The 15,045-nt window shown below is 38.5% G+C and overlaps 1 protein-coding gene across 1 annotated transcript; it reads right to left on the bottom strand.

Moving 5' to 3' along the window:
* Nucleotides 1-2,774: 2,774 nt before the first annotated feature.
* On the bottom strand, nucleotides 2,775-14,951 carry LOC121050611 (F-box/LRR-repeat protein At4g14103-like). The gene is made up of 4 exons (XM_040511345.1): nucleotides 14,769-14,951; nucleotides 6,687-7,667; nucleotides 3,055-3,228; nucleotides 2,775-2,959 (listed from the first exon to the last, which is right to left on the bottom strand). The coding sequence occupies exons 1-4, from the start codon at nucleotides 14,949-14,951 to the stop codon at nucleotides 2,786-2,788; spliced, it is 1,512 nt and encodes a 503-aa protein (XP_040367279.1). The 3' UTR covers nucleotides 2,775-2,785.
* Nucleotides 14,952-15,045: the final 94 nt, after the last annotated feature.

The following is a 15,045-nucleotide window of genomic DNA, read 5'->3' as shown; positions in this document are numbered from 1 at the left end:
TCTGATCCTAAGTTAGGATGCGTAAATCACTGCAATCCTATAACACAATAAATACACACACACACACACACACACACACACACACACACACATATATATATATATGGCAGTATACGATATGAATTGAAATAAAAGACAAAGGGTGTGTAGAGATACTAACTAGTTCCACTGCCTCCTTCCATTGTTCTTCTCCTAGATCCACCCTTGATCTCATATTGTTAATGGGACAATTTGATTGAGGTTTGGTGTTCTAGCAGGGATCAATGCAGGCGTTATTTGTCCTTTATATCAGATAAAACAGTTATGCAGTTCCATCCATTAAGGAACTGCTACATAACTTCCTTATCCTTGTCAGATTGGATTGATATTGATAACCAAACCATTTGAAATTCAAATTCAAATAGATTTCAATATATATAAAAGTATTTTCAATTACAAGTTTATATATACAACGTATTAGTATTTATTTGAACTCTAAACTTCTCAAAAATATCAACTTAACTAGACAATGCTGATGTCTAGTTCTAATGAGACTTTACATATCGACCAAGAGATTGAGAGAAAAAGACTCTCAATTAAGTGAGAGAGAGTATACCTCTCGAGAGTATATCGAGGGGAGAGAGTTTTACCACTTTGGTGAAGTTTAGTCACTATTGTGAGATTGTTCTTGTAATCCCATTATTTTACATAGTGGAAGAAAGAAATACTGCTGCCCCGAGAATGTAGGTACATTTGCCGAACCTCTTCAAATATTGTGTCTTCTTTTGTTTATCTGTTACTATTTCAGTATTTCTACAAAGGGCTAAATACTGGTTACTACCCTATGGTTTAGGTTCAAAATCAATTCAGTCCCTGGACTTTTAATTTCATCAAAAACACCGCTGCATTTTTCAATTTTGATCTAATATGTCCAATTCGTTAATATTTTGTTATGAGTTCAAGTTATAGTTGGATTATTTGTTGAAAAAAACTATTTATTTTTAATAGTATGACTCACTGCTAAATTGACTATACAGGCCACCTCGACACCACATCATAAAACATAGGCCATGTATGAGCCACGTTAACAAGTTAAATAACTCAATTGTAAGAAAACTAACAAATTGGACCTATTATATCAAATCTAAAAGTGCATGGGTGTTTTTGATGAAATTAGAAGTTCATGGACTGAATTGATTTTGAACCCAAACTAGAGGGTAATAATATGTATTTAGCCCTTCTACAAATCACACAAGGGGTGAGACTACTTAAATTCTGAAATAACTAATTACCCATCGGCCTTGTTTTAAGGCGACCCTTCTTTCCCAACACTGAATTGTGAAAAAAAAAAAAAAACAGTAAAAATAACGAAAGCAATCTTCTTATTAGTCAAGATAGAAACTCAGTCCATGAATGATCTGAAATGTGAAGAAAGCAGTAAAAATAACATGAACTGTGGAATCGGTCTCTCACCTATTTCTAAACTGTCCTTCGCTTGGGGAATTGTGGACATGGTTGTTTGATATATTTCGACTGTAGCGCTCAGTTGGATTAACCTTACAGGGAATTTTTTATTCGAATATGATGAACCAATTACCAGTGGCTTCTAAATTATTATGGAGGCTAGCAGTCTGCAATATATTTTGGTGCATTTGGACTGAACGGAACAAAATAAGGTTTGATGGCAGGGTTTTTGAATTCCGGAGATTTAAACAGTTCTTCATTAATTCTTTTAAGGAATCGGCGATGTGCTACTTTGCTCCTTGTGGTCGTATTGGTATTGCAGCCCCAGTTTATTCTTTGCTGGGAGTTTCTCCACTTAGAGCGCGGGCCCCAAAGTTTACCCCTGTGGTTTGGGAGTCTCCGCCTCCGGGTTGGATCAAGGCGAACACGGATGGGTTTTTTTCAGATCCTGCTAGAGCTGGCTTTGGCGGAGTATTTAGGGATTCAGATGGTCTCTTCCTGGGAGGATTTTCTTATAATGCTGCTGTCCCAAGTGCTATTGATGCTGAGGTTCTAGCAATTATTGAAGCAGTTGAGGTGGCAATGGTTAGACGTTGGACTCATGTTTGGTTGGAAACTGATTCTGCTTTGGTGGTGCGTTACTTCAATAAACCTGATCTGATTCCTTAGAGATGGCGTATCCCTTGGATGAACTGTTTATACAAGATTAGCCATTTTACCTTTCGGATATCGCATATATTCAGAGAAGGAAATGCATTGGCAGATAAATTTGCTCGCTATGGTGCTTTGAATATGGGGGCAGTTTGGTGGAGGAAACTCCCTACATCCTTTCTCTTAGAGTATGCTAGAGACTTGGCTTCTAGAGTTACTTTTCGCTTCTCTTAGTGCAGGCTTGTTCTTATTTATTTGTTCTGTTACACTATTAGGTCTTGGTTTCTTAATTGTTATGTTCTTATTTTGTACTGCGTGGGGTCTGTCTATCCATCCAGGGAGGTTTTGGTCTAGTCCCCCTCCCATGTTTGTATCTTTGTTCATTTTAATAAATTCCTGGCAAGGGACGGGCGGTGGGCTCCCGGTTGTTGGGGTCCCTTCGGTGTTGTGTGGGTGCTAGTCTCCCCTTTTCAGACTGCTTCAGATGAGCTAATATCGCCTAATCCTTGCTAGTTTAAAAAAAAAAAAAAAACATGAACAAAACAGAAATTCCCATTGTCTAAAAAGATCGGAAAAGAAAACAGAAACAGAAATACGGGAGGAATATAAAGCTCAGTCTTTAAACTACTTCCATGTGACCTATATCTTTATGAATACAGAAGGATACGAGTTCTCTGGGATATGATTTTCATCACATTTGAGGAGAATCAACTACAATCTTCTCCGCCACTACTCCTTGCCTTCTCAACATAGTCACAAACTTGAAGACATCTTGTGTTCTAAAATACCCTCTCATCTTAAGTAGCTTGATCCTTGGCATTGTGAACTCAACTAGTTTACATAAGACTCCTTCTGGTAGCTTCTCCTACAAAGTGGAAGATCAAAGTTTAGATTTGCAGTTTATCCATAACAGCAGAAGAAATTAAAAAAATGATAGATTAAGCTATCGAGAGTACTCACATCTTCATTCCTCGTGCGAAGGTGATAAAGAACCATTGTCTTGAGATTGGGACAATGTCCAAGCAGTGCAACCATACCAAGCAGATCCTTTTGACTATAACCCGTCCCTAGCTCTAAATGGTTGAGACTCTGGAGCTTAAAACTTGTAGGGAAGAGATCCCTTGATGTCAGAAGCTGAGAACATTTGCAGCAAAGCAACTATGTAATTCAAGAAGAGGTGATAACTTGATAACATAATGCAATCATCTAGAAACAATTAGGGAGCCAGCTGGTTGCAGTAAAAAGGTGAAGTCATATTAGATATAAAGTTATTCAAAAACCAGTTATCGAGCGCAGGTAGAATAGAGAAAGAGGTTATGGCAAACAAGGGTCCATTCAAAGGCCTAATGTCTACAAATCAAGTTGGTGAGAAACATATCAGAGTCCAGAAACAAGCATTTGACTTTTCATTACTTAACCAGTTAACCGCAATTAACCACTGTTTCCTGAGAGATCAAGTGTGAAAAGTTTGCACAAATTAGGAGCGGATTTTTTATCTAACCCACCCCACTGCCTTCGACCATCTCTCTTTCACCTCCCACATGGCCACATTAATTAACAAGCAAAGTGAATAAAAGGGTTAAACCACCTATGTATGAAGAAGACAAACACAGAGGTATAGCTACATCTCTACTATAAAGCTTAGTGATCATTTGGGGTTACAACCTTGACCGAAATTTAGTTACCCCAATACTCCATCTTTAAGTTTTTTTGTTTCTTTTCCCTACCCCACTCCACTCATCCATGATGCCAATGAGATTTGAACATATGATTTTCACAGTATCAGTTATGCTAGCTAATTAACCAACATATCATATCACGACTCACTGACTCTTTAATTTCATAATATACCAATACAGCTTTGCAAAGAGCCTCTCAAACCAAACAAAAAGGTTTGGTTTGGATCAACCTTTTATGTCCTCGGTTATTACAAAACCAAAACCAATTTGAAATCAGTTTAGTTTGGTTCAAGAATTGTTTAAACTAATGTTTATCCAACCAAACTAAATGTACATTGAAAAATAGTAATTGTTAGATAAATTATATAATAACTGCGTAAGACGTTCAACATGTCAGAAGGATTTATAAATTCAAAAATATCAAAGAGACTGATTTTTTTGTCCAAACTAAAAAAAAGAGATTGATATTTTAGTAGAAAGGAAATGATAATGCAATATTTATATTTGATAAAAGAAAAAGTACTTAATTTTATAAGATTTTTTTTATCAAAAGAGGTCAGCCCATTCATTAGATTCATTAAGCAGTACAAAAACGAAACACCCCTATGGGGTCGACAGAAAGAATCGTTCCTTAGAGCATTCTAACATCCTATCCTAAAGCATGGGAACCCAGCATACCCCTAGTACACCCACCTTTTAGGAAATCTACGCACTATTATTCTAACAAAAACCTACTCGAAGCAGACAAAAATGATTTCAACTAAGGCACTAGTTTTTGCGACCCAAACAAAAATTAAGCAGTACTATGGGCCATAGAGACCCAATCCATCCAACCCCAAAGCAAAAGGGTAATCCAGGCCACTTAAAGCCTTAGAACAGTGAACCCAAAGCTGAGGACCATTGATCAGTTCAATGCCCAAGAGGCCCAGCCACTCCAAAAGCAGGCCCAACCCATCCATATCCAGCCTTGCAACAGACCCTCCAACCCATACCAGGCCCATCTAGCCCAATTGGACGAAATAGCTCCACAGTATCCACCATAGCAAAGCAAGACGTAGCCGCCACCATGGTTCGTTGCCAAAGAGACAACCCAGTCCACCAACAATCCTAGCCCAAAGGATCCCAAACCATGAACCTTTGGAGCGTGAAGAATTTGCCAACCAACAGCCACCTGATAAATGCCCCTCGCCGCTGCCGCCGTCAGAAAACCATTATTGTCGCAACCAAATCCACCATAGGTGCCATTGAGGCCACCACACCTGGTATAACTAGCGCTCAAGTTGCCATTACCGTCCACTCTAGAGTAAAGCAAAATCGATTCCAACTCCAGTAGGGGAAAGTGAACCGTCACTCCACCACGATCGTCAAAATCAAATCCCATGCAACCTTCAAGAGCCGCCACCACCGAAGATCGGATCATCCAAGGATCGGGTACGCCCAATCCAATCCCACCCAGTCGAGCCTTCAACGATAGAAATCCTGGCGTCACCGACACTACCGCCATATCTCCGACCCGCACACAGCCAGCCATCTCCCTCTCCCAAATGAAATCTGAGACTCCAATCACACCTTCAGATCGAACAAACTCCACCCCCAGAGCCTCCCCAACGACAGAGAGCACTACCCAGACGGAGGTGGCAAGAACGAAAGCTAGTCGGACTGACTTCAAAGCAGCAATCAGATGATGACCAGGTATAGTAGAAAGGACGAGTCTCTACCAAACCCTAGCAGAGCACGCTAGGTCTTATGTCAACTTTCTTGGATCAGGAAAAAGTACTTAATTTTATAAGATGGCTTCTCATGTATGGACGTAGTGGAAAACTACATTTGAAAATATTCTATAACTTTTGCAATTTGGAAAAGAAAAATAATATATAAACAAAGGAAATGTTTACATATACTACATGTTTGTTACTTTGTTGTATATAGAGATTTAGGGTGCAACTGTGCAAGTATATAGGGATTTATTGTATGTGCCGTTTTCCTTTTGGAATTAATGAAATCTCTTTTACTTGTCAAAAAAACAAAAAAAAACTACATGTCTACATGAACAGATGAACTTCATGCTTCAACATTGTTCGATATATTGCTCAAGCTCAATATAAAAAAGTTGAAAAACTTATGCAGTTTAAACTATACATATTGACCCTAGCTTCAAAAAAAAAAAACCATATCTTATATAATTAAGTTAATTCTTGAGGAAATTGTTAAATGGTTAAATTTTTGAAGCACCATAGCCCTCACATAATATAAATATTAATAAACAAATTATTTTTATATGAAGATAAGATACTCAATAGACTATATTGTATTTGAAAAAATTGCAATACCTCCCATGAAAAAAAGAGAAACTTCCCCAAAATCAAGGACGATTGCTATAACTTTTTTAATTTTTAAAAAATAAATGTCAATTGACAAGTGCGGAGCACATGTTAAGGAGCTAGTATATATAAATTGAAAAACCAACAAAACCTCTGAAACAGAACGCCTCCATCTAGGCTGAGAGAAAGAAAGAAAGAAAGAAGGCCATTACTCTTCTAAGCGAACCTATATTCCCACTAACTTCCTAGTCCCACACCCGACAAAAAAGATTCAAATTTGCTCACCACTTTTATTTTGTGGTGATATCACCACCCAATTAAAACTTGCTACGTAATATAGAATTAATTGAATACTTAAAATATAATTTTTTAATAAAACATCATGATAAACTATAATTATATTTTATAACACGTGACAGTTTTGTATTGAGTGGTGATATCACCACCAAAATATTGGTGGTGAGCAAATTTGAATCCCAACAAAAACGAATACCAATCACATCCATTTCTCAGAATTAATGCACTAGTTTCGCATGTAGCTAGCTAACCAAAAACCGAAATGTTATAACAATGAACAATGGAGAAAGTTTACCATAATCCACAAATTTGGCACCTTAAGCTTCTTAACATTAGGTGCTTGCAGGAGTAGCCGCACAGTCCTCCTCCATAAATGATAGTCCTCAGACTCAAGCACTGAAAGATGAATAGAAAGCTCGACTAGTGCAGCCGCTTTTTTAAGCACAAACTGGTTAAAGTCGCATTCAGTGAAACTTAATGAAAGAAGGTTAGGGCAATCAATCTCGATCTCTGTAGTGTTCCAGCTGAATGCAGCTAGATTAGGAACAAATCCAAGAGCAAGCTTCTTAAGCTTGGTGCTACGTATAAACAAACCCTTCACCCCCAGACAGTTTCGGAGCTCAAAGTGCTCGAGATTTGGACACCCCGAAAACAATTTCCGCACCTCCTCGTCTTCTAGATTAACCTGATCGAGAAACATGGATCTCAGCAAGCCAAGATCCATGTCGTCCGGCAGTGTAATATTACAACTGGTGAGTTTCAATACTTGTACGCAGCCATTTCTCAGCTCTGAGAAGAAGAATTCATACTTGTAAACAGAGAAGTCATAGTCATAGTCGATATAGAAGTCGAGGTGCAGCTCACGGGCTTGGAGGTGCGTCACGGCGGTGCGTATCCAAGACTCGACACGAACTTCGTAATCGGAGTCGTAGATGAATGATAGACGGAAGGAATGGACGGCAGGATCGGCGGGGCGAGTGGTGAGAGCGCGATCCACAAAGTTGGCGAAGGGTCGAGTCATCCGGCGAGTATAAAAAGGAAGAGGATTATCGAAGTAAGGAAAGCAGGTTTCGAAGGAGAAGTTGAAAGAGGTGAGAAAGAACCAGAGGTTTCGCCATTTCCTGGAAATGAGAGAGGTCTGGATCGCCTCTATTGTGGGGAGGAAGGACAAGATATAGACGAGGACTTCCTGCGGTAGGTCGTTTAGGTTCTGATTAGAGTTTGGAAGAGGTGGTGGAACTGGGGTCTCTTTCATGTCTTTGGATTTTCCGGCGGACTGTTTGTTCGAGAAAGGCAGTTTGATCTTATCTATCTTTCCTAAATGATATTGCAGGTTTTAGGGCAAGGGGATAATAAGGATTTGAAAACCACCTTGGTTTTGGTTTAGGTGGGCATGTTACCACCGTTAGTGATGTCATATTCCTCTTTTTCTTTTCTGGTACTTACTCTTCTAGACAAGCTGAATTGCTGTTTTTGAGTTGTCCTAAGCAGAACCAGAATTTAGCTGTGAAGCTTAGGATTTTTTTTTTTTATCGTTTTAGCTGGAGTTAAAAAAGTGAAGGTGGAGTCTATTGTGAGAAGAAGTGCAAATGCTGCGGCCAATTTGCTTGCATGAACGTTTAAAGTGTAGGTGTTTCATCATCCATCTTATTTGGTGAAAATTCAGAATTTTGTAGCTTGCCTACTCCTTCTGAGGAGGAGAGTAAGTTCCAAAGATAGTCATTTGTCATATGTTCCTCTGGTTTGTATATTGCCTAAATTTTTTTATCTTTACTCTGTTCTTAATACTACAACCTTTTTAGGATTTAAATGAAAATTCATTACTCAAAAACAAAAGAACGAAAAGAAAAAAAAAACAAGCTGATATTCTTTTTAGAGTTAGGTTTTGATTTACTGAAATGAAATTCGATATGCAATAATTGTGCATGTGATTCATAAAGAATGTGAGAATTGGACGAAGTGGTGTTAGCTTAGTAGTTAGAGCACCCACTACCTAATGACTAAGTCATGGGTTCGAGTCACCATGGGCGTAGGAGTGAAATCTTTTGATCATCTTTTTAAAAAAGAAAGAGAAAAAGAAAATAAAGAAGGTGAGAATTTAACTCTTATTGAGTAGTCGATTGATCTGATAAATCTTTACTTGCAATAATAATCTTTTATTTCATACTTGTTTTAGGGAATAAGAAATTGAGAGAAAATTGTTGTGTATTCACATTGATAATAAGTGCCTCTTTATATAGAGGATTACAAGGTATAGAGTCTGAATCATACAAGAAAAGATAATCTATAGATTCTTCTAATTAAACCCTATTACCACTAGGTCAAGTAACCTAGAGTTTGGGCCAGACACAATTTGGATTTACTTAAACACTCCCCCAAACGTGGTGCTCCTCTCGTTGCCTCATTAAAAACCTTGCCGAGTAACAAAAACCCAGTGGGACAAAAATAACCTCGGTCGAAGGGGAAAAAGAGCACAACACACCCTTCACGTTTCGAGACCATACATGTAGACACGTCCCCCTAATGTCTGCATCTCCTCCTGATGACTACGGTCATTGGAGTGCGGATAACTTCCGCAAACGATGCTACCAACATGTTTCTCGAAAGTGGAATTTAGGCAATAACTTAGTGAGCAAGTCTGCCATACTGTCCTCAGATCGAACCTAGTTCACTTTGATCTTAAGGAGAGTTTGTTATTGCTGATTATACTTGGTGTTGTCACTTTTGATGTAGCCTTTGCTTCATTTGTTCAAAACAAGCAGCATTATCCTAAATGCTCGTAGGCTCATCTGTGGTAGACTTCAAACCACAATTGTTCGAACATGCGTAATTATGGATCCAATCCATATATATATTCACAAACCACTTCGTGAAGAGTAAGAATCTCTACATTATTCGAAGATATAGAGACTAAGGTCTGTTCTGTAGACCTCCAAGATATCACGATCTTTTCCCATGGTGAACACTTAACCAGTTTGGAAAAGACCTTTGTATGGGTCAGAGTGATACCCAACATCAGCAAAACCTTCCAAAACACTTATGTCGTTTTGAGATGGGGATAGTGGACGCAGGCCAGTGTTGGCGGCGTTCCTGGTGTGTGATGGGTCTGAATCCATCATCTCTCTGTAGGGATAGAACGAACCTATATCAATCGTACATATCAAGTACCGAAAGATATCTTTTACACTAATCAAATGGTGTCGCGTTGGCGCAGAGCTATACCTTAGATAACAAGTTCACTGCAAATGAGATGTTCGGTCTTGTGCATTTAGCTAAGTACAATAATGGGCCTATTGTACTAAGTAAGGCACTTCAGCCTCTAGCACATCTTCATCATCATCCTTTCGACAAAGAGGATCATTTTCCGGATCAAGACTACGAACGATCATGGGGGTGCTTGAAAGATTGACCTTGTCAAAATGCCTAAGCATCTATCGACACGATGCTCAAGTTCCAAACCGAGACATAATCGTGTTCTCCCAAAATCCTTCATCTCAAACTCATATTTGAAGTGTTCAGCGGTTTCCATTAACTTTTTAAGGACTTCTAATGAAGATCATGTCCAACATGAACCGCGATGGAATCCGAAACTTGTTATAGAAACGCTTGGGCATATCCCTTCCCAATCAAGTAGTCACTTTAGTAAGAGTTTCAATCTTATTGTAAACGCGCTCCGTGGTCTAGAGCCACTTGACTTGGGTATATGAAGTTCACCATGAACCTTCATGTATATTCTGTATCTAGATCTCTATAGAGATATGTAGTGACCACATTTGTAAGCTGCATGTTCAGTTATTCGGAAACTACCAAACTGATAGGGTAGTGAAGTGCAATGACATCTATTACGATAGAATATGTCTCATCGTAGTCGATTCCAAGGAGTTTTGTGAGAAGCCTTGTGCCATAAGGCGAGATTGCCATATCTTTTTCTCATCACGCTTTCTAACGAAGACCCATTAGTCAATAGGTTTTATGTGTTAGGAGATGTTGGCATCACTGGCTCAAAAACCTTCCTCTTTGTTAGAGAATCCATCTTAACCTAGATCACATCTTTCCATTTAGGCCAAATCTCTCTACGTTGGCATTCATTCATCAACGAAGCGTGGTTCGATATCATCAGAATCAACAAACTCATGCGCGACTACATCATCAATTATGATGGAGTTTCTATCCCCCGTCTCATGTACACTAGTGTAATTTTCATAGAGCTCTATATTCTCAGGAATAGGTTCTGACGTTGAGGCGTCCCCCAACGATAACCCTAACCCGGAAGATTCTCATGAGATGGATTTTGAGTATTGATGATCAAAGGATTGGAATGTGCCAAAGTGTCCTTGGAACCCATGGGCCTCCCACGCATCCTAGCTGGGGCCATGGCCTGTAATGTCAGAGTACCACTCTCTTTGGCGTTGGCTCCATGCCTACCTCCGTGTAGGGTGGCGCTACATCCTCTCGTGGGGACGTACTTCCTTGCAGGCATGTTTGCAGCATATTTGTGTGATCTCGTCACTTTAACAGGGATCGAGATGAGACATAGTAGGGACAAGTTAAGACAATTCTTGTTGTTCCTGCTGAATATCCATGTTCTTATCCCCCCCCTAACGACAGGAAGACTGTCTCATCAAAGTGATATAAGCAAATCTAGAGGTAAGGAGATCGCCATGCAAGAGCATTAAGTGGCAGGCGATTGTTGGAGTCTCAAGTCCAACGTAGTTGCCCATTCGTCTATAAGGACCTGTCGTAGTGCATTGTGGCAGCGCAATTGGCACATAAAGGGCTCACTCAAATGTGCATAAGTACGATACTAGCACCCAGTCACTAGCTGTAACGCAGAGGTAGATTGAGTGGCGGTAGATCGTAGAAGAATTAGCGTAGCTGCATGCGAGATTGCATCACCCTAAGCGGATATAAGGAAATTGGTGAGCATTACCAATGTCTGAGCTACCATCGTAATCATTTCCGCGAGACCATTTGGATGTGTTTCATGGGAATATGATGTCCAACGTTAGTCCCAATGAAATAACCATCGAAAGTCTTCGATGTAAACTCTCTAGCATCGTCAAGTCCAATTGACGGAATATGATGATCCAGGGAGTGAGCCCGTTGTTATATGGTATGTGCTAGGAGCGTAGAATAAGCAGCTATTACATATGAACAATGGCAAAACACGTGACCAGCGTGTTTGCGTGTCAACCAACTTCATGAGATATTTAAACGCCCCAAAGTTGGTTGAAATAGTCCACAGAATCCCTACGGATTCTATGTAAGAATAGAATGAGTATTTTTATATCCTTTGCATAGGAATGTCTCAATCCTAATTTCCCTAAGGCACAGGCTTTGTAAAACGAGCAGGAGGCTTAAAAAGCAACCAATGAGAATTTTTTGTTAGACCTGAGCGTTTGAAACGCTATTTGAAGCAAGTTGGTGATTTCAACATCACCATAATAGACGCTATCCATGGTGTCATGGATAGGGACTGTGCAAGCACTAGGCTGGTGGTGGATGGAGGCAGTGCCTTAGGCAGCAGTGTCAGTCACACTTAGTCCAGAGATCAACTTTTGATTCATGCTTTATTTCGCTCGAAAGAAAAGATGTCCATGTGAAGTCTTTAGTAGATGGATCATCATATCATGACTAGGATGACCTATCTTGTCATGACAAAGCCAATGTGTGTCCAAATCTAAGAGATCTTCTCTCATAACTTTATTAGATTTAATAACTCGAATACTGACATAAAGGTCACTAGAGAGACACATAAACTTTTCTAAGATGCGCGTTTGTTCGCAATCATTAGAGGTATTGCAAATGAACTCATTTCCGTTCTCTACATGCGTTTTCGCATGGAATCCGTTGGCAATTCATAGGTGCGATTTGCCCTAGGAGAGTAGAGAGTTTTTGCGACAATAATCAAGGTGTCATTTGGCAGGTGGAACTTAGGCTATTCCATGTCTTTGAATTAATATTGATGACCCAACCATCGTAGTCACAAAAGTAATATGCTCAGAATCAAAATTGAGTCATCATGAGAAGAACTCAAAATTTTATTCATAAGCCAACAGAGTTACATCATTGTCTCTTTGACCAAAGAAAATCTAATCCAAAATGCTAGCAAATGCAAAACAATGGTAGTCGTCTAACTTCTTTCGGTAATTCCAAAATAAATGTGACCAGGTGAGTAGAAAGATGACGGTGGAGCAAGGCTCGCTTAAGTACCACTAATCTCATAACCTTCCTAGACATCAGACTTACTTTGGGTAAGCCTACTTTGAAGAGAAACTAAAGCATTGGTATTTACTACAAAAATATATGGCAATTGCCTATTACCTCTCTTGGAAAAATAAAGACTTAAACAGAATTGGCGATCTATTGATCCCAGCCAGATTTGTAGTCTTCAACCCTTCACTTTAGATCATCTTCTTGATCTTCTTGTCCACATAGTGAGCTTCTCTTGCTTCACAATATGCTTTGTAGGCGGTGACTAGTTCTTCACGAGCTATACAAATGTGTGCCCAATGATCAGACACTCCACATCGAGAACACACATTTCTTTGCTCAAACTTCATTGATTGAGGTGCTTTGAAAGCATAATTGTAAGGATGAGAGAGTAAAAAAACACATCTCGTGCTGATAATGTGTTTTAGGGTTAGGGTCTCGTGCTGATAACGTGTTCTAGGGAATCAGAAATTGAGAGAAATTTTTTGTGTATTCTCATTGATAATAGGAGCCTCTTTATATAGAATATTACAAAGCATAGAGTCTGAATCATACAAGGAAATATAATCTCTAGATTCTTCTAATTAAACCATATTACCACTAGGTCAAGTAACCTAGAGTTTGGGCCAGACACAATTTGGATTTACTTAAACAATACTCATATTTTATTCGCTCATGCAACAATATGACACGTAAACTTCTATTTTTTAATATCAAGTAGAACAAATTCCAATTTTTAATATCGTAATCCTCCTAGCTTTTGTTCTGATTCTCTTTTCCAATTTTGCAACCAAGAACTTAGAAGTCAAGTCAAATGGATTTACATTAAGCATAGTCGTTTAGCTTAAGAACCATATTCTAAATTGTAAGGTCTCGTTTAGCTTGCGGGTTTGAGAGGTTGGAAAAAGAAACTATTTCCTTTCTTTTGCTTGGTAAGCACAAGGATAGGAACAAGTTTCCAGATGAAGGGAAAAAGTGGGGGAAAGTAAGTCCTCTCATACCCCCAAGGGATTCATTTTTTCTCACTATTGCCCTGCATTAATTACTTACTTCTTATTATTTTATTACATTAATTACATATTTCCTACCAACTTTCTAGACAACTTCCTAAGTATTTCCAAACAGCGAAGAACAAAATTCATAGGAAAAGTAAAGGAAAAAGATTTCTTTCTGCGAACCAAACAAGGCCTCAGAAGTAGGAAAGAGAAAGTCAACGTATTTGGAGTTTGAAAAGACAATTTACACCCTTTATTATAAGAGAATTTTGACAAAATTAAGTTTTGGATAAAAACTGACTAGCTAGCTTTCAAACCACACGACTATAATTAAACATTTGGAAACTAAAATGGCTACTGATGATTAATTAATTAACACTAGTCATTCTCCACACATGTTTTGCATGTGCAAGTATTTTTTATTTTATTTTTTTCAGAAATACAAAAGAAAATTGTCTTTTGTATATTTTGTAAATGGGCTGTGGGATTTTTTTTTGTTTTTTTCTATAATAAAAATATATTTTGTAAATGTCATAATTGTCCTTGTGATTTAATTAATTCTCAAAGTTTTTTAATCTTCTAAAGTCATTTCTGTCAAAAATTTTATTTTAGCTAACAAACCATATTCTCTTAATAATAGTATAGATGTACACATCCCCCCTAAGAGTGGAATGGAAATAAAAACATATTCCCTAATTATTTTCCTAGTTTTCCTAACTACTGTAATAAAATTCTATTAGAAATTTTGTCCATGTTCATGAACAAAGTAAAGAAATTAATTTCTTCTACGTACACAAATCGCCATGACATGTTAAAAAAAATAACTCATATGTCGTCACAACTATTGGACACATCAAGGATACCTGGAATCATTCCTTTCTTTTTTAGCTATGTGAACTCTTCATTTTGATCAGATAGGCTTTGGTTATTTCCTTTTTTTGGAAAATTACACACAAGTGTCATTTTGAAACTGTAATTAGCCACAAGGCCACACAACTCTTTTTGTCTTCTTAAGACCCTTTCACCTTCAAATTATTTTACCTCTGACAAATTTACCCTTCCATTTAACAAGACGTCAAAACCAACCTGATATCCTATTCAATCCATTCTCTTAAAAAAAAAAATAGATCAATCGTTCTATCTTTTCTCTCTCTTGCCGACGATTCAACCTTCTCACTCTCCGATGAGCTCGTTCGCTTCTCTCTGTGGCTATCATCCATGGAGTCATCGAAGAAGAACATCTCCGACGTGAGAAGCTCTCCCTCGGCGGCAACAGATGATTGCTCATCGCTAGCAGAACGATCTCGATGAAGAGAAGCCTTGTTACAGATCAGAGCGAAACGAGACGGCATTGTTTCACCACCTCCCCCTCTTTCTCGAGCGTTTTCTCTGATCTCGATGCCTATTCAAAGCATATCTGACCTCGTCGTTCGATCAATATATGTC

This window comes from Rosa chinensis, chromosome 7 (assembly GCF_002994745.2).
Source record: "Rosa chinensis cultivar Old Blush chromosome 7, RchiOBHm-V2, whole genome shotgun sequence".
Lineage (NCBI taxonomy): Eukaryota > Viridiplantae > Streptophyta > Magnoliopsida > Rosales > Rosaceae > Rosa > Rosa chinensis.
The sequence above is the reverse complement of the archived record's forward strand: the minus strand, read 5'-3'. Positions and strand labels throughout refer to the sequence as shown.

What these genes read in the sequence shown, in the direction of transcription:
- LOC121050611 (XM_040511345.1), bottom strand. Translation starts at nt 14,951, where the DNA reads ATGCCGTCTCGTTTCGCTCTGATCTGTAACAAGGCTTCTCTTCATCGA. An exon ending in GCTCATCGGAGAGTGAGAAG is followed by an intron (nt 7,668 to 14,768) that starts GTTGAATCGTCG and finishes TCGAACAAACAG; the next exon opens with TCCGCCGGAAAATCCAAAGA. An exon ending in TTCGCACGAGGAATGAAGAT is followed by an intron (nt 2,960 to 3,054) that starts GTGAGTACTCTC and finishes TCCACTTTGTAG; the next exon opens with GAGAAGCTACCAGAAGGAGT.